The sequence below is a fragment of the Notamacropus eugenii genome, chromosome 1 (genome assembly GCF_028372415.1).
Source record: "Notamacropus eugenii isolate mMacEug1 chromosome 1, mMacEug1.pri_v2, whole genome shotgun sequence".
Classification (NCBI taxonomy): domain Eukaryota; kingdom Metazoa; phylum Chordata; class Mammalia; order Diprotodontia; family Macropodidae; genus Notamacropus; species Notamacropus eugenii.
In genome coordinates this window covers 145,894,163-145,915,762 of record NC_092872.1, presented here as the reverse complement: position 1 = coordinate 145,915,762, position 21,600 = coordinate 145,894,163, and the positions used below count along the sequence as shown (strand labels likewise).

The 21,600-nt window shown below is 44.1% G+C and overlaps 1 protein-coding gene across 9 annotated transcripts in view; it reads left to right on the top strand.

Moving 5' to 3' along the window:
• Positions 1 to 1,875: 1,875 nt before the first annotated feature.
• Positions 1,876 to 21,600, top strand: part of LOC140520913 (mucin-16-like) — a 38,361-nt gene continuing 18,636 nt past the window's right edge. Inside the window, exons 1-4 of one of the 9 annotated variants that reach the window (XM_072635384.1) lie at positions 1,877 to 4,366; positions 4,506 to 4,635; positions 11,702 to 11,994; positions 13,894 to 21,558. In XM_072635384.1, the coding sequence (XP_072491485.1) occupies positions 21,448 to 21,558 (111 nt within the window). In that variant the 5' untranslated portion in view covers positions 1,877 to 4,366; positions 4,506 to 4,635; positions 11,702 to 11,994; positions 13,894 to 21,447. Of the gene's footprint in view, positions 4,636 to 11,701; positions 11,995 to 13,893; positions 21,559 to 21,600 lie in introns of those variants that run through there. The other 8 variants (XM_072635396.1, XM_072635375.1, XM_072635426.1 and 5 more) reach the window with 8 other exon arrangements.

The following is a 21,600-nucleotide window of genomic DNA, read 5'->3' as shown; positions in this document are numbered from 1 at the left end:
GAATTTTCACTTCCTTTGGGGCTCCTCCAATTCTTCTCTTCTCTTCCTTTCCCCTCATCCCATTGGAACACATCATGGCAAAACATGCAACCCCATCATGGAATACGAAAGTAGCAATCTGTTTTTCTGGGCTCTTGACTGTTCAAATAGAAAGGAAAAATACGATTTCATATTATTTCTAATGCTACAATGAAGTACTTTGTAAGAAAAAGGGATCTTGAGTTGTAGGATAGTTATACACTTTCTAGCATGTTCCATCATCTTCAGCTTTATGTTTCAATTGCGATTTTGAAAAATCTAAGCAAAGGGTCCAAGAGAGGCATGAGTTAAGTCACAAGATGCAAAGGATTTAACTTGTCAGGACTTCAAGAGAGTAAGAGGTATTAATTCAGAATATTTTTAATCCAAAAAAGGGTTGGATTTTGATGACTGCACTTAGTGGAAAAACACGTATGTTTCGCTGCTTCTATTTGAACTCAGGACTCAATATAACATCTGGTGGAAAGCTCTTCATTTGAAAGAAATTGTAACCCACATAGTCATGAAGAAGTAAACATCTAAGTACAAGGGACACCTCCCATTTGTACAGAAATCTGTGATTCATGTGGCAGGCAGCAGCATGTGAATTTTAGGTGTTCTGCGGGAACGTTTTCCACCTCCAGCAGGCTCCAGCCCTCTGACAGGGTCAGAAATAGCCTGAATTGAGGGCAGCAGTTTGCACTGCGATTTCTGGGTCTACTTCAGGTTATTTTCACGCATGAAACAGAACTCCCTGCTGGTTCTATTGATAACAACGCTCGCAGACCACCTGCAAAACAGACCTAAAACGTCACTTCCACTTGAAAACAAGAAGCAGAGCTACGGGAATTGCTCCAAGCTAGCACAGCGGGCAGGCATGGCTTTGAAGGGACGAGAACGCCAGGACTTCCTTTTCGGAAGGAACGGGCACCCGAAGAGGTGACTGAAAACTGTGCATTTCGAGGACACATCAAAGGACCCCAAAGCGCGCTTGAGGAAGAAACATGGCTTTCAGGCTTCTGGCTTGATGCGGCACTTGCCTGGTCCGAGCCAGTCTGGTATCCCACGCAGCAGTCGGACGGGACTGGGGAGGTGCACAGAGCAGGCAGAATCATAGCTTCAGAAGGAAAGTGAAAAGTTTCACGGAAAAACGCGGACACGCACTCCCGAGAACGGCGGCGCCGGGGCGCGCTTCGGGGCCTGGCGAGTACTATTGTGCTGGCCCAGCCGCCAAGCGGCCTGAGGCTGACCACGGGCAGAGGCATCTACAGCCTGCTTCCTAAGCTCCTGGGGCTCCTGCATCCTCTGATTTAGGGAGCCACGCGGGAGGATGAAGGCAAGGGGGGCGGGGAGGCTGCTGCCAGCCCGAGGGTTGCAAAGGGGTGACCGCGGTGAGCAGCAGGCGGGGGGAGGGGCGCTCTCGGTGCATCCCTGGCTCTGGGGGTGCGGAGCGCTGCCAGCACAAACGTGCCCCGTGCGTGCACGTGAAGGACGTTTGCAGGCGCCTTTAAGCCCCACGCCGGGTCCCCCTCCGCATGCAGGCGTAACGCAGCCGCCTAGGCCCCTCCTACGGGGTGGGGTGTCCTGGTGGGAGGCACGTGGCGCATGGCGGGGTGGGCGGCGTCTGCCTTAGGGACCCTCTGGCTCCGCTTCCCCTAGCGCGAGGCAGACAGGGAGCGGGGAGGGAAGGCGGCTGACCCGGATGGCGGGGGAGGACCCGGGGGTGGGCAGAGAAGCGCGCGGCTGCCTTGCTCTTTCTGGCTCCCCCCACGCCTGAGGCTGCGAGTGCTGCGGGGCATGCGCGGCTCCGCCCAGCGCAAGGACGCAGGGCCGCGGGCCAGCCGTGAGCCGCGTGTCCGTGTGTGCGCCTTGGGGGTGGGGGGGGAGCGGCCGACGCCCTGCGTGGTGGGCGCTGCTGGGGCCCGCGCACTGGTCCTTGGCCCGCTGGCCGAGGGGGCACTCGCGGGCGCTGCTGCCGCTGGCCACCCCGCGTCCTGCGTGATGTTGTCACCCGGGGGTCCCGGGTCCTGGAGCACTTGGAGGTCTTTGCGGACAGTGGAGGGCTTGAGACCAGCTTCGCTTTGCCGGCTTACTCTTCCCGCCCGTGAGAAGGGAAGCAGTTCACTGTGGGCTCTCCACGTGGAGTTTGCCAAAGACTTCCAGGACTGTCATGCTGCGTTTGCTGTCCTGCCCCGGCTTCATCCAGTTCTCTCTCCTGACTTGTCCCTCCCCAAAAGTGGTTACTTCCGATGACTTCCTCCTCCCCTGTGTCCTCCCCCTCACCCCTCTTGTCCCCTTCTCCCCCACTTCCCTGTAGCGTAAGAAAGATTTTCACACCCAGTGGAGTGAGCGTGTTGTTCCCTCCTTAAGCCCAGTGTGACCCGAGGAAGCTTCCCTTCTGCCCTCTCACCTCCTCCCTTTTCTCCTCCGTGGAAAAAGCTTTTGCTTGCCCCTTTTGTGAGATAATTTGCCCCATTCCACTTCTCCCTTTCTCCTCCCACCCCTTATTTTGATTTTTTTCTTTTTCATCCCTTTTATTCAACTCACCCTTTGCTCTCCGTCTGTATATGCATATATGAGTGTGTGTGTGTTTAATCCCTCCAACTACCCAAATAGTGAGAAGAGTCTGAAGAGTTCCAAATACTATCTATCCACATATGAATGTAAACAGAGCAACTTTAGAAGGTGCCTTAGGATTTCTCTTTCCTGTTTACCTTTTCATGCTTCTCTTGATTCTTGTGTTTGAAAGTCAGATTCTCTCCTCAGTTCTGGGCTTTTCTTCAAGAATGCTTGAAAGTCCTCTATTTCCTTGAATGACTGTTGTTTCCCCTGAAGTAATATCCTCAGTTTTACTGGGTAGGTGGTTCTTGATTTTCATCTTAGTTCCTCTGACTACTGGAGTCCCTTAATGAAGAAGCTGCTAGATCTTGAGTTATCCTGATTGTATGTCCATAATTTTCAAACTGTTTCTTTCTAGCTGCTTGCAATATTTTCTCCTTGAGCTGGGAACTCTGGAGTTTGGCTGAAATATTCCTAGGAATTTCGCTTTTCCTATGTCTTCCAGGAGGTGATGGGTGAATTCTTTCAATATTTATTTTGGCCTCTGTTTCTAGAATGTCAAGCCAATTTTCCTAGATAATTTCCTGAAAGATGATGTCTAGCTCCTTTCTTTCATCATGAGTTTCAGGTAGTCCTATGATTTTTAGATTGTCTCTCCCCATCTATTTTCCAGGTCAGTTGTTTTTCCAATGAGATATTTCACATTGTGTTCTATGTTTTGATTCTCTGGTTTTGTTTGACAATTTCCTTGTTTCTCATAAATTCTTTACCTTACATCTGCTGAAGAAAATAGTTCTGTAAAAGTTAGAAGTGAACATTTTTTTTGGAATGTTGCGTTGAAGTAAGTTTCTTTTATTTGTGTCTACATATGTGTATGGACACATGCATATATACATATACACACACATCCAAAACCGCATACCTGTGTATATATCTTCACTGTCTCCAAAAATAAAAATGTCCTCAAAAATCAAGAATGATTTCAGGTTGTGACAAAGTAAGGAGACAATCAGTGATGCTTGGGAAGTTAAAGTATTTTGTGGTTCTTTTTAAAAATAAAAAAAATGAATTCAATGGTAATCAAGTTTTCCATTCTTGACCTCTTTGAATAATGTTAATCATACTTTTGGTACCTCTGGAATTGTGGTGAGGGAGCATTGTTCTGAACCGAATGTAATTCTGTAAAGTTTGATGAGCTGCATTTCAATACTTTGGATAATAGGTTAATGGAATATTTAGTTTTGTGTATGAAAATGCTAATTCCACAGCAATTTTTATTGTTTTCCTCAGTGTGTTATAATTCTTCTTGAACAATGTGTAACTGATTTTTAAGTGTCCATTTATTCATTGAGTTGGTGATTCTCTTTTGCAAGCCAGTTAATGTTTTGAATCAATTTGAAATGGCATTGGTTCCTATCTCTGCTGAAATATTACTGTGGAATAAGATGAAGTGTGCTATGAGGGGCGCTCTGGACCTGGGCCCCCCTGAGAGGATAGGAGACGCCCAAGGGTCTGGACCTGCTGACGCGGCATTGCCACGCTGGCACTGGGGCGGCTCGTCTGGACTGGGCTGGGCTCCGCCCTCAGGGAGGAACTGGGGAGGGGCTTACCCGGAATAGGAGGGCGAGTTCTGGGGGCCATAAGGCACAACACGGAAGGGGACAGGGGGGACTTCTGGCTGACTATCATGTAATAAAGGTGCTCTTATCCACCTCCGGAGTTCTGCCTGGTAATTTCTCCCCCTGATCCCCAAGGGGGGAGCCAGATATGTCTGAAGACCCTGGGCAGGGTAAGTTGATGCGGTGGTCGGGGTTCCGCCCCTGACAGTGTGCCCCACCCCCAAGCTGATTACAGACTGACTTCTGCAGTTTTAACATTCCTACGCAGAAATTCTGCCAAATTGTTCATTGTATTCTGATCTGTTATAGATGAGCTAACCAGCCCAAGCACAGATGATGAGATTGCACTTATTCCTGCTTCTGCTGTCATTTTGGCATCCACCTGCCACTTACTCACTCTAGCCGAGATTCTTCCCAGCCTTACAGCTTCACCATCATGGTAAGTCTAAATTAGTCAATGCCTAGACGCAATTCTAACCTCAGTCTTTCATCTTGGAGGTCATAGCATTCTAGAATTTCAGTGTCATTGCAACAACTCCAAAGCCCAGCCGTGTGCATCTAAGTGCTCAGTTTGATGTGTGGGATCTTCTGCGCCATCCTAGATGGCCAGCGCAACTCAGAACACTGAAAGGTCAAAATCATATGAAGAAAGCCTGGGGGATTGCAGAGTAGAGGCCAAAGGGTGAGTACTGGGCGTTTGCTGTGAGACTCTTGCACATACTTGTTTGGGTAGAGAGACTTGGAGGAGTTCCATTTTAGATTTTCTCATACATGACATTGAAAAGCCTAAGAAATGAAGTCCCCTCCTAATAAGTATATACGTTTTATCAGATGATGGACAGAATGAATCAACTAACTTTAACATGGTCCTGTAAGTACACCTAATAGTTGTCCTTTACCTTGGGGACTGTCAGGGAGGATGAGGTAGGTATTTCTGAGGCTACATTTAAAGTAATAAGAAGATGCCATGTCATTCATTCTCCTCCCTAGAGGATACCACTTTTAATAGCAGTAAGGCACAAAGAATCCTCGATACTATTACCAGATGATCATACTTCATCTCTCAGGGACCTTTAATATATGACTTCATTTGGGAAAAAATTATAAAATTGAGAATTACTTATTTAGGTTGTCATTTACCCTTGAAAAAATTCTTGTAGAATAAAATTCTTGTGGAATCCACTTTTTTATTGAGTGTTATCTCTCTCATATGACATGTTCAAGTAACCTGCTGTATTTCCACTAATTTTTTGTTTGTGTTGTAAATAATCTGATACAGTTGACTTTTCTGACAGGACTTATAAGCATGTATCTACCTTGAAGGAAATCAAGGTACATGTTTAGTTTATGATTCAAGTATCTTATGTATGATTCTGTTTATTTTTCATTACTGTGGCTCTCTCATTCTGATCATGGACTTGAATGCAAGCAATCTACCTATGGTCATAATGAAAGATTTTGAGGTTTTTCTTCAGTGAGCTCTCAAAATATTGCAAAGTAGTAAATGTCAGCTCAACTCTTCATCCAGTTTTTACATAATACATATTTGTCAAGTATGTTCCCTCAAAGATTTTTCCAGATATTCCTAAATGACCCCATTTCCGGTTACTTGTCACTGATGAGGGGAACACATTCACTCTTAAAGCTATGCATAAATGTCCAAACTAGTTAAACACATGGCAAAATAACTTTGAAGTAAAATCTGTGGCTACCCAGGGAAAAAACATATGCAAGAACTCAGTCCTTCATTTGCCCACTTTTTTCCAGATTTGGCTATTTTGAAACGTTCTGACCAGTTTTGAATTTGGCAGTTTTGCCCAGATACTAAAACAACATAGATGCAAAGTTCCTACGAAGAAAGGAACATTCTTTGATCAGATTGGTGTAGGGTGGTGCAGTGGACAGAGCACCAGGGCAGGAGGACCTGAGTTCAAATCTTACCTCAGACACTTGACACTCACTGGCTGTGTGAATGCTCAAGACGTTTAACCCCGATTGCCTCCTCCTGGGTCATCTCCAGTCATCCTGATGAGTATCTGGTCATTAGATTCAGATGGCTTTGGAGAAGAAGTGAGACTGGTGACCTGCTCAGCCCTCCCTCACCCAAAACAAAGTCCAGCGCAGGTCATGTCTTTATTTCTCTGATGGCTTGGTCTTCTTCGGCAACCAAGGGTGAACATGCACAATATTAATCCAAGTAGTAGACACTTTAAAACTATCCATTTTTCAGTTTTACACATGACAAGGCTCTTGATCCATTTCTAGTTTGAATCTGTTATAATTTCACTTCCTTACATGTTAAATGTTTGTAAATTTTAGCTAGATATTATAACCTTCAGGCAAAATCTCATTGTAAACAATTTGCAAAATGACCATTGGCCATCTTGATCATGAGTCAAGTTCCTTTTAGTAGTCAGGATCTTTAAGAGTCTTCAGAATAAATTTATTGTCATGAATGGAATAAGTCCCAGTTGTTGATTCATCCAAATCTTACTGTTCTACTTTCCCAATATTTTCCATATTTCCCATAACCAAGATACACTCTAGGTTATGAATAGAGTTTCTGTGATAGAATGTGTCTTCTAGGGATACTCATGTGGCAGATACTCCCTGTGAAAGTAGTTTGAACTTTCTTCATTTCATGCCAAACTTTCCCCAGCTTCCATTTCTTTCAAAGTTATTCTATAATGTCAGGCGTCTTTGACGAGGATTTTGTAGGTTCTAGCAATTTATTTGAAGTCCCACAGGGTTTCAGGGAGAAAATGTAAAGCTCCACTTAGTATATTTTAAAGAGTGAGCATTTCCATAAAGTGGATATTTCAATCCTGGCCTCCACTTGTTATATAAGGATCCTGGGGTCACTAATGGCGACCTCATGAGCTGGAGGATAAAGGAATATAGCAGTCTGATATGGTACGGTGTCTACCATCTGTTATAGTTTTGGGTTTTTTTCTTTGTGGATTTGTAGAGGAGAAGGTGTGGAAATCAAGCCAGCAACTCTTTATTTTCTTGCTTCAGCCAAGCAGACCGTTTGCCAACAACACGCAGCCAGAGTGTCATTATGAGGCAGACTTTGCTTGGTAGTGAATTGGAATCAAAATTTCACAGTCCACCTTCTCCCAAAGAAGAGTCAGAAAGAAAGATGTCCTCAGTAAAGGACCATGCTTTTGCTGGAGAAATGTAACAATTCAGTGATTGAGACTACTTAGAATATTAAGTTCTCAAAATATTTTAACTTTCAAAATTCTTTCCTAAATATTCTTCCTAAGTCTTGGTGGTTGGTTTTACCTGGCTTGTAAGGGCCATAGTCCCGGGGGTCCTTTTCCATTTAGGCTTAGGCACAAAAATGTAGCTTTCTATAGTATGTATTACAAAAATAAAAAAGCAAGCAACATGTATTCCTGAAAATTGCAAATACAAAATTCATTTTTCACACCTATGTGGAAATGAATCCTGGGCAATTTAAGATATTATAGCGTGACATACACATACATGAGATGGGCTCTCCTAATGCTTGAAGATGCCCACATTGTGATCCAGTTCATTTCAGGCTCCATCTTTTCTTCACAGGACTCTCTCATGCTAGCATTAATAATGTAAATATCCCTTCCATAAACTCTCCCTAAGACCCATCATCAAGAATCCATCATGATCCTATTATCTGCAGTGGAAATATGACAGTCCCCACATATATTATCCACCCCTTTACTTTTCTCTGTAGATACAAGAGTGAGAGGCAGCATGGAATAGCAGGTAGAGAGCTGGCCTCAGAGTGAGTCAAAACCTGAGTGCAAATTTCGCCTCTGGCACATAGGGATTGTGGCTCTTTACCTCTGTGGGCTATAGGACACTCTTTAAGCCCCTTCGGTTGCAGAGCAGGAATAAGTATTTCTAGAATGAGCTCTACCTGCTGAAAATATCGCACAATATCTAGCCCAAAAGAAAAGAAATTAGAGTGTCAGCACTTGTACACACACACACACACACACACACACATACACATATACATACACACATATACATATGCATGCATGCCTGAGTGTGTGTGTGTGTGTGTGTGTGTGTGTGTGTGTGTGTGTGTATATATATATATATATATATATATATATATATATATATATATATATATATATATATATATATATATATATATATATATAGTATAAATAGAGGACCATTAGAAACTTGAAGATGTTGGGGTAGAAGATAATGGATCTAGAATATTTGAAGAATCCTTCTCTGTATCTCCAGCTTAGTTATACTAGATACTTTGTGAATATTTGTGGAGGTTTTCCTCAGTGAAAAATTCAGCATAGTTTACATTATAATGGCATGAAAAACACTTAGTGCACTTTAAAATATATGGAAGAAGTTAATTTTCTTTTACTGATGAATGGCAAGTGAGGAATTAGAATGACTTGCCACGTTGGTAATAGGTGCATCTTTCTTAAAAATTCAAATATTGAAGGGATGCCATTTCAGCCAAAATATTTTGTTCATGTATTTGAATGATGATTCAAACAATTTTGTTTCCTTTGCTTTTTCTCAAATAAATCACCTCCTTTTTCCCACAATAATCAGAGATGACTTCAGTCCTCCAAAATACAAAGGCACATGGAGAAAACTCATTGCAAACGTCATGAAGGAAATATTTGAGAAAAATCCAAGTGCTGTAGGAACCTTTGGTGTCAGACTGGATGACTGCCCCCCAGCACATATCCATCTGGCAAGAGACGAAATCTTTGCTCGTACCCTAAGAGTCTAAGATACCTGTAATCTCCTCAGTGTGGCTGCTGCTTCCAGTGATACAGAGAACAATGTGTGATGCAGAAAATCATGTATTTCCGTTAATTTGTCCCTGGCAGGGATGTACATACATGCCGGACCTTACTTTCATTCTCTTGACATTTTGTGCCACCACCCGTGGCACAAGGTATCCATTGGTAATCCCTTGTCCTCACTTCAGTGGCTGACTCATCTTTTTTATGTGGGTCATGGTTACTTCTGTGACATTCTCCACTTGTACACAACTTTTTTTTTTCTAGTGGATAACCTACTTGTGGCCTGCATGCACTTCTGTGTTGACCTTTGAATGTTGTGATCTGTGACTTGCAACCATGTATTGCCAGTCTCTCAGCACACATTGAAATGCCTACTACGTGCCAGGTGTTGTGCCTGCCTCTGGGGCTGTGAAGGCAAAAGAGGAAACAGCATTTGGCCTCATAGCACTTGCACTAACCGGTTTAAAAGCATGCCTGTGGGTAGCAGTGTACAGAAGAGATCCACAGTAACCTGGAGAGAGTGGGAAGCATTCGCCCCCGAAGGGACCAGGAGAGTCCTCCTGCTGAAGAAAGTGGTCACTTGAGCAGAATCTTGAAGCAAAGAACACTGAGTTAGATGCTTTGTCTCATGATTTGGGGAGTTCCCTCCATGATGCACTTTGCAAGCCGTCTGTGCCTGCTCAACCTGTGTGTCTATATTTTCCCCAAGATTCTCTGTCAAAATGCTGGGAACTTTTCTCTCTTTCTCCCTGCAACACAAGGGCAGTAGGAAAGTGCTCTTCCCCTACCTTCCTTTCTTCCTTCCCTCCCATTCCCCAAAATCAGTCCATCCTCTCTTTCTGCCATGTGATTGTTAGATGACCACCTTTACTCTTGCTCTTTGGAGTGCCTTGTTGATATGTTGCAGGCCGCTCACACCAACCAAGCCCCCTTCTCTGCCTGCCACATGAGGTTCGTCTCTAGGTTTTCCGAGGGAGTGCTGAATAGCTGGGCCTTTGTTGTTTGGGGAAGCTTGGGGTTGGTCAGTTTTCCAAAAGCAATCCGGAGAGCTCTCATCTTCTTTTTCCTCTCTGCACCCACATGGAGATACCGTTAGACAAATTCAGTAGGGGTCCAGCCAGACATAGGTTGGAATCTGGGTATCCATTTGGTCTTCCTTTTTTCTTTGGATGGTCAAGTCACTATCCTTTGAATGATTGCAGATCTCTTCCAGGAGGCTCTGCAATGTGTTGTTGCTTGATGCAGTGAACAGGATGTCATCTGCAAGCAAGAGTATTTGGAGAAACTCACCATCCACTGGGCATCCCTTTTTGCCTTAGGCACTGGGCTGGATGTGCTCAATACATTGCTGATATCTCCTATCTTATGCCTCACTAGATGATTATTATCAAAGAGTCATTCAACAGGATGATTTATGCCGTTAAGACTTCCAAAGAAGGATGACAATATCTGGGTGGCAGATGCCTTGCTGTAAGAGCTTGTCAGAGAGCATTTTGCTTTAATGATTCCAATGTTTTTTCATACTTGATAAGCATTTTGTTTCCATTAATTTTGAGATGTTTGATTGTCACGTACCATTTTTGAAAACCCACTTGTCACTACCTTTTATCGTTGGGAGACCTTGGAGATCTACCTGTCCTCCAAATACCTTACAAACAATCACTGAATATTCTTATACGTTGACATTCTCTTCAGGCTGAGCATCCCAATGGATATTATAAGATGTCTACCAGTAGACATTCTATGCCTTTGACTTCTTTTCTCCTGTGGCGAGTATTAGACCTACTTTTTTTGAGAAAATGGAGATGTCACTTAGGATATTGTGCATAAAGACATGGAAATTGTGGTCAGCTCAGTGTCACTTTTGAACAAGAGCATCAGTAGGATCTCCCCACTGATACCACCATGTTCTTGTTTTTCACCGAGGCATTATATTTTACACCCTCCATGACAATGCTGAACTCCTCTAGCAAGCTTCTGAGTGTCTGTTTTGTGCTTCCCGTGAAATGACTAATCCAAAGTTGAAGTTATCCCTGTTCCATCTTTCAAGGAATGCTTTATGATTTGTATGCAGACGTGGGAAGCAACATTAGAGAAGACCTGTTGTCAAATATTTCTTATGTTGTTGTTGTTGTTCTTCCTTCGTATTCCCAGAGGACTGATGATATCACAGTGTTGGTCCAGTGCATTGAAATATGGCTCATCTGTCTAATGTGAGATTGGAAGGCTCTACCGCCTTCTCCGTTCAGGAGCTAATTGCCTGACTTCTAGTGTTCTTTGCTCAGCGGACTAACTCAGTGATTTCTTAGTAATAAGAACAAATGTATATTTGCTACCTTAAGATTTACAATAACAACACTGTGAGAAAGATGTTGCCGTTGTCTTTCGATGCGTTTCATGCAAACTGGGTCTTCCCAGAGTTTTAGTAACTTGCCCACAATTCTCCCAACGAATAAATGTTGAAGGCAGCATAAATACCACCTGAGTCTTCCATACTCCCCCATGCAATACTCTATTAGATAACACTTGGCTGATACTCATTTCCATCCCAGTGTTCCAGATATGTTTAACTCAGTTACAACTGAGCTCACTATTCTCTAGCTACTTCCCATGACCTAAATCGGAAATCTTTTATTTGAGAAATATATAGAGATAAATAACAGCTTTACAAGACCATTTGAGGGGGGCCTATAATCATTAGAATTGTCTCTTTTTATTTTGTAGTAGATTCCACTAGGAGTTGACATATGCTGCAAATCAGTTGAAGAATGACGACTTGAATATACAGATGTTTACCGAACCCTTGGAAATAATGCTGCTATCTCAAGTATGCAAGAAGCACTCAACAAGGGAATGGTTGATATTGATAGACATGGTGATGTAAGCTAATTCGTTCCTTCCCATTGATCTGAATGTTTCAAAATCTCATGGTGATTAGAACACATAACCTGTTTCCCTTTTGAATTCCTAAAAATGGCTCGACTTGAAAGTGATGATAAGCTTACTGAAATCAGATGGTAAGTTATCCTCTATAAAACCAGTTGAAGTTCCCCACCCTTAGGTTTGAATTTCAAAGGAAATTAAACTGGAAATAGAGTTATATGGGGCTGAACTAGAATGTATTTTCTTTTTCTTTTTGGTCAATCCATGAAAACAAGTTCATATCCAAATTATATAAATACAAATTTATATACAAATTATTTACATACAGCAAAACTACCTTGTGTCCCTCCTTATTTCTGGCACTCAGACTCTTTAAACATGTTATTCCATATTACTTATATTTACATGTTTTTAATAAATCAACAAATCTTTTCTGAGCATGTCTCACACAGACACGCACCTATGTTGCTATACACACAAAGCCAAAAGATCTTTCTGTTGATGTTGGGGGCAGGAAAAAGAGAGGTATGTTTAAGACAAAGTTCCTGCTCTCAAGGCACTTTTGCACTCTAAATTACTCTAAGGATTTTCTCATTAAAATTGATATCATTGTGGAGGCCTAAATTTTAAACCTACTTAAGACCCACTCTTTTTCTCCAAATCAACATTTGTCATTTCGTTAACAATTGAAAGAATGCATTCAGCCTAAGCGTTTGAGAGAAACAGTGTCTTTGTATTGTCAAATAAAATGTGGAGTTTATTGAAGCAATTCAAGAAGAAGATCCCCTAGAGCGTCTACAAACATTCAAACCACTGGTGAGTATTATTAGGCAGTTGGAGAATGACACCACAAAGTTCTCCAGAGTTTTAAATCCATCTCTAAAAGGATGTTTTTACTGATTCATGATTTGCCTGAACATCATTATGAGACCTTTAAGTTTCTCTCCGCACATCTGAAGAGAGTAGCAGAAAATTCCGAATCCAAACAAGGTGAGTAAATAAAGGATTGAAGTCATATTCTTTAACTTTTTAAATCAGAACTTTATGTTTTATGTAAGAAAATCAAGAGTAGCCTTCTAATTAAAAGGAAAGGGTACAGATTTGTCTACCTGGCTTTTTCACTAAGTAGACCCCAGATGCAGAAGCGGTAGAAGGAAAGGGCAGAGATGTTCATGAATTCTGATGGTTCAGATATTTTTCTTCTGAAAGTACTCGATGCTCTTACTAAACTAGCCTCCTTCCCACTCGCTACACGTGTCAGCTTTCTTGTCTCCTTGCCTTCACACACAGGTCATAAGTTGCTGACTCTCTCTCCTAACAGTGGGAAAAAATCATCGAAAGGATTGTAACATGAAGAATTACTTTGAACCTTTAAAATCATAGTAGATTTAGAACAGTGTGTGATACAGGGAGTGCTGTGATATGCACTACTGCCCTCCTTATGTAGGATCCTTCACAGTTTTGGGTTTTTTTCTGCCTCTGATATGTCCCTGAAGAAAATTAGTGGCTTCTCCCAGCTTATTGAGCATTCTTCACAGTTCTGGGGTTTTTTCTTCCTCTGATATGTGTCTGAAAAAAATTAGTGACTTCTCCCAGCACGTGTTTTCCTATTTTTCTTGACTGACATATTCATGATGTGCTTGTTTCCCGTTTAATAGTATATATTGCAGCAGTTCACGTGTTGGGTGCTTGAACATTTCCCTGTGGTCAGAGAACTTGATTTGCTGCTTTACATGAAATATTTTATATATATATATATATATATATATATATATATATATATATATATATATATATATACATATATGTTATACCAAATGATGGTAGTTTGAACCATGTAGCTAAATTAAATACTTCAAAAGCACTATAGCAAAATTTGGAAACTTAAGTATAATTCCAATTTCTGCTGATTACCTCCTGTTATGTGACCTTGAAACGGTTGCTTAATTTTAAGGCATAAGTTTCCTACTCTAAAAAATGAGCTAGTGGATTCTCTGACTCTATATCCTGTTGTCCCTTCTCCTTTGCTTCAGAGTGCTAGTCTCTGATGAAGAGGCAACCCTTCCCTTCAAAGCCAGTCTGTACATTTCATTGTCTCACTCCCACCTGGACTCTGTCTTCAACTTCTACAGCAATGAGGGCTACGGAAACGAGGCCAAACCCAGACTAGCAGATGTGGAGAAACACCCTGGAGAGCCAGGATACCCAGACAGTAACAGATCCAGTTTCAGCTGCCTTGTCCTCTCCTGTTACCACCATCATTACGATATCTGCTGGAGTGGACAGAAGCATTTTCTTGATGTCTCCAGAAGGGCCAACAGAGGCTAAAGCATCGTCCAGCACTTTCTGCGACACCCCTGGAATCGGTGCCAGCGAGCACGTGTTCACCAAAAGGCCAGGAGGGCCTGACAGCAGGGCTTCCACCTCTTCTCTGAGCCAACTAAGTGAAGGACCCAGCTACTGCAGAAGAGTCTCCTACCCCTCTGTGGGAAACATGACAAAACTTGGTCATGACTGCAGCCCAGAGAAGCCCAGCTGAACCTCCTCCCCCAGAGCTCACAGAACCCAAAGCCCTTGAGTGAGATACTCCCTCTGTTGCACCAATGACTGACTTCAGAAGCAGGGACAGTGAAAATTGACAGGGTGGTTTGGCCTCGCACCAGCGTTCTCATGTGGGAGGCCATCGGATCAGGTAACCCTGCAGCCTCAGATGCCAGCACACTCATCCCAGGAATGTTTCATCTGGGTGGGAGCAAGGCTGACCTCATGTCAAGTGGTGTGTGAGGGTCCAGCCCAGAGCCAGCTGGCTACACGACTCCATCGCAGACCCCAAGTACTTATATGGATCAGGCTTGTAGGAGAAATAGACTGGGTCTTGGTATTGAATATACCAGCACCTGCTGTATCCATCACCAGGATCGCTGGCATAAGAATGGTGATCCCTGAATCTTGACTTACCCTGAAGCCCTGGATCTCACGGTGATTGGTTGGTATTATGTCTGCTTTGCCACAGGCCTTCTGTCCTTTGTCTCCAGTCACCTTCTCTGGGGTTCCATACAAGTTCAAGCCATGAGCTTCAATAATCTTGGGACTGAAAGCCTGAGCATCCTCCTCAGCAGCAAGGTCGTAACGATCTTCTTTCTTTATCAGGAGACCACTCCCAACCAAGAACTTCTGGGTAGAGTGGGAGAAAATACCACAGGTGCTTTGCTGATCACTCCTTTACCTGGACCTCCTGTGTAATTATCTGCACTTATGGGAGAGGTACCAAGTAGGTTAGGTACCCCTCCTGGTTCAATCCAGTCGGGACTGTAGCTTACAATCTACACTGCAATTGATAGACTCAGCGTGGACCTGAAGTCTCCCATTGGCCACAATGGAGCACAGTCCATACTGTCACAGTCAAGATGACTGGGGATATCTGTCTGTGCTCCCATGGAGCACAACACAGAAGCTCAAGTGATCTCAGTCCTGCTTCTTAGCCTCAGCACCAGTTGCATGGTTCTCCCTGGACAAAGCACAGTTTCTCCTTCATCTACCAATTCTGAGGCCAGGGATCTGACGATTGGCTGAATCAGATACCATCCCTGCATAGCCAAGGACACTGTCTTCTTCTGCTCTTGTAAGTTCATCTGGTCTTACTCCCTGCACAGTGAACATGAGCTCAACTGCCCCAAGGCCTGATGCCAAAAGACTCATCTTCAGCACTAAAATCAAAGACGTTGGCCCTGTCCCTCCTGTGGTCACTCTCAGCCCTGAGTTCCCAAATACGTTATCAGAGAAAAGCACCAATGCCCCATTGACCACCCACCACTTGTACTGAAGATCCACTCTTCTCAAAGACTAATCCTGGAGGTTCATTGGTCAGCACTGGCTCAATTTTTGTGGGGACTGATGCCCATAGTGTTCCACATGCAGAGAGAGGGGAGCTCAGAGCTTCCTCTGACCACGTTAACCAGAGAGACCACAAAGAGCACCATTCCAAGCAGGGCTCAACACAGAAGTTGAAGTGAACTCAGCCATTGCTCCTCCTGCAGTTCCAGAAGACTCTCCAAAAATTCTGAAGCCATTCTGACCAGCAGAGTCATAAGCCCTTCCTCCACGTGGCAGGGGGCATGGGGAACCCCAGTGACTGCTGTCCATATTGTTATCAGGTTCAAGTGTGGCTGCTGTGTCCCAGACTCATCCACTTGAAATTCAGAGTTCATTAATTATCATCAAAGCCCCATGGGAGAGTGACCCAGAAGGTCCATTGTCTTCTCTTGCAATCGAGGCCAATAACAGAGTGACCCAAACAGATTAGACTCTGATATCAGGGCTGCAGGAGAGCCAGGTTTCCAACGGTGCCATCTCAGGGACAGAGCCCAGCAAGATCTACCCCAGCTTAATTTCTCCTTCAGAAACACCATGACATGACACTAGTCCTGAGAGGGGAACATGCACTGAGCAAGCACTGCCCACTGAGCCAACTGAGCAGTTGCTTGAGACAGGAGCCAGGGCTGCTCCTTTTCTTTCCAAAACGCATTCTAAAGTCACTGTATCGGCACCACAGACAAGTAACCAAGGAACTGAAATCAAAGCATATCTACCCTGGTTGTTATAGGGACCCTAAGAGTAGGCACTGGCTGTAGCAGGACCTTTACGTCTCCAGTATCAAAGATCACAACTTCTCTCAGCATGGATATGCCAAAGGTGTGAAACTGAGCTCCTCAGGCAGCCAGCTGTCAAGGAATTTTCATTCTAATGGGGGAGACAACATATAGAAAGGAGTGGTCCCCAGTGAAAGACAACTGAGTTATGTATCTTGCAGGAATGGTCCGTGGGGGACCAAGAGAGTATATGGACACAAGATATTCGAGAAGAATGGCAGTGAGGATTTGGTCACAGTTCCAGATCTGGAGAGGATCTAGGGGATGAAATGAAGCATGACTTTGGATTTCATGAAAAAATAGATCAGGAGAGTCATTCACCAATGGGGACCATGGAAGTCCAGGGGAGACTTTCTAGGGACTAAGCATGAATCCTGCAAGAAGAGTCTTTGGTATGATCATTGGCGCAGTAATAAAGCTCAAGGAGAAATGGCCAGAGTGTAGGTTCAAGGCCTTAACAGGGCTTGTGAAAGGCCTTTAGAGGATGAAGTGCCCATGATGTGTATTGGAGAGGAAAATGGGGTCCTGGAGACTGGGTATTATCCAAAGGAAAAAAGAATCGCACTGAGAGGAAATGAGTATCCCTGCCAAAAGAAGACCAACCCTGCCCACATGCTAACCACCTCTTGTGCTCATAGCATTCTCCTCCAGGAATACAGTTGGTGGCTCAGTGGGTCTGCTGTGACAAGCAGCTCAAGAGAGTCTACCACCATCCTGAGGACTAGCTTCACAGTGACAAATTCTGTTTCAGAGACTGGAAGAGAGGCTTGATCAAGGAAACCCCTCTAGGCTCAGCGACCATTTGGTATCCATCTTCTCTTTGTGGGGATGATCACAAATTGGTTCAAATCTGAGACACCCAGAGGAACTCTGTTTTCCCATAGAAACATCAGTTCCACCTGAGACCCTCTGGAGTGACCATGGTTATTCCCATAAACCTGCCCTGCTCCTTGACTCCAGCAGATCCCACAGTCTGCCAAGGATCTTGTGAGCCATGAAAGACCACGCCAGTGGCATGGCATACTCAGGCAGGACCAGAGGCGGGTTCAGCTGCCTTGTCCTTCACTCCTCCAAGCACCATCCCAGCAGATGGTGGAGGGGACGCAAGCCCTTTCTTGATATCTACACAAAGGCCAACAGAAGGTCAAAAGTTGTACAGCACCTACCCAGAGAACACAGACACTTTTGCAAGCACTAAGAGAAAACAGATGCGCTTTGCAAACACAGGGATAAGACTCTGGCCTGAGGGAACCCTCCCTACTTGTCTGTTCTGCCTGACTGAAGGACCCAGCTACTCACATTCCTTCAGCCTCTTGGGAATCATGGCCATGCCTGGAGCTCAGAGAAGCTCAACTACATCATCCAGCCTAGAGCCCAGAGACAGCATAGTCACCACAGTCCCTGAGGGGTAGTACTGTTGCTCCAAAGACTGAATTCAGAAGCAGGTACAGTGAAGTGTTAGAGAGTATTTTGGCCTCAGCTATCAACCCAGCGTGGGGGACCAGCAGACCAGGTGACCCTGCAATCTCAGATACCAGCACCCTCATCTCAGGGAAGTTTCATCAAGTCCTGTGGAAGGGTGCAGCCCAGAGCCAGCTGTCTATAGGACATCCTTCACCCTCGGTAATACAAAGTCCAGAAGACCAGGCCTGGAGGAGAAATAGACTCATCCATGGTAATAACTACACCAGCATTTGCTGTCTCCATCACCAGTATCTGTGGGTTTTTCTCCAACAAGAAGAGGTGACCCCTGGTCCTCATGTTTAGCTCAGGTCACAATTGCCATCATCACTAGGCCAGATACCCCCCTTCATGGCCAAGGGCGCTCTCCTTCCAGTCTAATAGCTTGTTCTGAGGTGAGCTATATAAGCTGGAGCACATGAGCTCAGCTTTCTCCTATATGTGTTAAACCGAAATCTGACTCTCAGCACCCAAATCACATACACTGTCTTTCTTTTCCTTACACTCCCTATTAGCCCTGAGCTCCTACATAGAGTGGCAGAGAGCAGCAGAGATGTTCCACTGACCAATTTCTTTCCCAAGGCCCCAGTGTTGTCAGTGAGCATTCCCGGAGGCTCATCGATCATCTCTGCTACCTTTGTTCCCCTAGAGAAAATCGTTAGTGCGATCCTGCTTAGAGGCCTAGAGAAAACCTCCGAGCTATCTCTAAGCACCTTAGTCATCGAGGCCAGTATGTTTCAATCATCAAGGTGACTAGAGACATCTCTGCAGGTCCTCCACGATACAGCACCCAAACTGAAGTGACACCTTCACTTTCTCCTAGTGTTAACTTAGGAGAGATTGTAGCAAGTTGTGGGGTTCAGACTGCCAGAGAGAATAGCTCTTCATCTAGGTGGCCCACAGGGACCAAGGGAGGGTGAATCCGGTACAGATCTGGCTGCTGTGACCCAGGTTGAACTATCTGAGTCTCCAAGTCTATTGCTCACTCAGATTTTACAGGACAGTAGCCCAGAATCTTTATTGTCTCTGAAGGTGAGCCCATAATAGAATGTCCTCTGAGCCCAGCGCTAAAGGAGACCCAGGCATCCCTGGGCACAATTTCAAGCACAGAAGACTTAACTTATCCCCTGTGTTAGAAAGCCCTAGGACCACACTCATCCTGACTCTGCTCTAACGAAGCCCTCTAGCAACGGAAATCAGTGGGGAACAGGCACTGGCTCAGCTGCCTCTGTTTCCACAAAGCTGCCTGTAGTCACTGCCTCAGCAGCAGGGCTAGGGACCCAAGGATCTTCTGGGAGTCTAAGTACAGGTACCCTGAAGCCCACCATTGCTCTGGCAGTTGGGTGTTGCTGTCACTTTAAGGTTTCCTTATCGATGACTAGAATGTTTATGTAAACAGGGTCATAGTGACTTGCCTAGCAACAGCTCCTCAAAAGGGGATAAATCAGCTCTACCAGCCCCATTGTTTTACCACTTTGTTTGGACTTTCCTTGCACTCACCACCTCCTTACCTCCTACAAGTACCCACTCCTATACCACAACCCAAGAACCCAGCTATTCTACTTTTGTGTCTACAAGTAAGTAGACTTCTTTAAACCTCACAGTAAGGTACAGTGATAAGACTTTGGAAAATATGTTTGGATCACCAAATGAGAATTGTGTCTGGCTTAATCACGAAGATGATACTCCTGCTGCTGCTGCACATGATATAGTTAGTATTTTAGGGTTCACAGAGTTCCGTCTAGATATTTTTTAAATTTAGTTCTACAGGGAATTTTAACCATCTCCCCATTTCATAGATGAGGAAACTGAAAGGGACATTGATCAAGTGACCCTTCCTGGTTTGACCCATTGTTGTAAGTATCTGCAGCTGTATGTGAACTCAGATGTTCCTGATTCCTAATCCAGCACTCTCTACCCTTGCCATAAGAATTTCCTTGTGTAGGCATTTCTCTCTTGGCACCTCTGTTTTGGGGCTTTTTTGACTTGAGTGGTGTGACACTCTGTTCACTCCCTTGTCAAATCTAGCGGTCCTTGCGGTAAGTTCATTTTCCTCTTTTTTTTTTTTTTTTTTTTTTTTTTGGTGAAATGCTGACATTTCCAATTGCAAACAGCAAAGTAAAATTTGAGAGTTTCCAAAAGAAACGTGTAGGGACAACATACTTTTCACAGTCTCTCACGAACCTCATCTTACTGATCTGTGGATCCATCCATTTTCTTTACCATTCTTTCTTAAATTTTGAGTTCCAAATCCTCTCCCTAGTTTCGGTCTGTCCCCCATGCATTGAGAGGGCCAGGGATATGGTTCCTGTTATATATGTTAAAGTTATGCAAAGCACATTTCTGTATTAGCCATTTTACAAAAAAGCAAGAAAAATGTAGCAGGCCTCAATATGTACCAGAGTTCATCAGTTGTCCCTTTGAAATTAGAGAGAATTTTTCATTATAGTTCCTTTGCAGTTATGTTGGATGATTTTATTCATCAGTTTAATTTAGTCTCTCTCTCTCTCTCTCTGTCTCTCTCTCTCTCTCTCTCTCTCTCTGTCTCTCTGTCTCTCGCTCTCGTTCTCGCTCTGTCTGTCTGTCTCTCTCTCTTTCTGTCTCTCTATGTCTTTCTCTCCCCTCTGTCAGAATTAATAGCCTTCCAATGCAGCAAGAAGCAGTGAGTATTCAGTGTTGTAATTTCTCTATGGACCCATGACTTGGCAAAGTAAACTGTTGATCCTCTTCCCCATCCTATTTTCCTCTATACTCTTGAAGGAGAAGGGAAAGTGGTGGCCCAGTGATGACCTGTGGTCTCTCAGTAGTTTAGTCCTCAATTTCCATGGGATAGTTAAGGACCTAGCCTCGCACTGTCCCTTTTGCCACATACCACACTAAAACATTATCTTCTCCTGACATTCATATAGGTTGACCAGGGTGGTTTTCATCCTTAATTTTCCCCCCATCATTTCCCGTCTGCATTGACAGCGAGATTCTTTTCCATCTCTCTTCCTCAGTTCCTCCCATACTAATTCCATGTGTCTGTGCTCTGTGTCCTATATAGTGTGAAGTGAAGCGTTTCTTTGGGAAACTGACTGTAAGCAGAGGAGGTGGGAGTTGCAGAAGAAGGTGGTAGTGGAGGGAGGGGTTAGGGAGGTCCTATCACAGATGCATAATTGGAGTCAAGATGGCCAGTTTTCTTTCCAGTAAAGTATAGATGAACTTCACTTGGGTATCCTTTTTGGAGTTGATGGATGGCAACATGTTCCATTGAATAGGGCGTTTGTCTACAAGTCGTGAATACCTAGTTTCAAGTCTCACCTCTGTCACTGTGTATGGGAACGTGGCCACTACAGTGAATCCTCCCTGGGCCTCAAGTTCGTCACCTGCAAGATGCAGGGATTAGAAGGTCCATTCCAAGTCTAAATCTGTAATCCTTTGATCCTATGTATCCAAGACTCAATTTCTCTTCTCCCCAAAACAGACACTCGCCTTATGGAGTGTTTCACACTCGATTTTACGATTACCAATCTCCTCTGCAAGGCAGACATGGAACAGTCAGGCTCCAGGCAGTTCAGCGCCACTGAGAACATCCTACAGAGTCTGGTGAGAATCTTCCCTTCCTGTCCTGCCTTCCTCCTCTCTGGA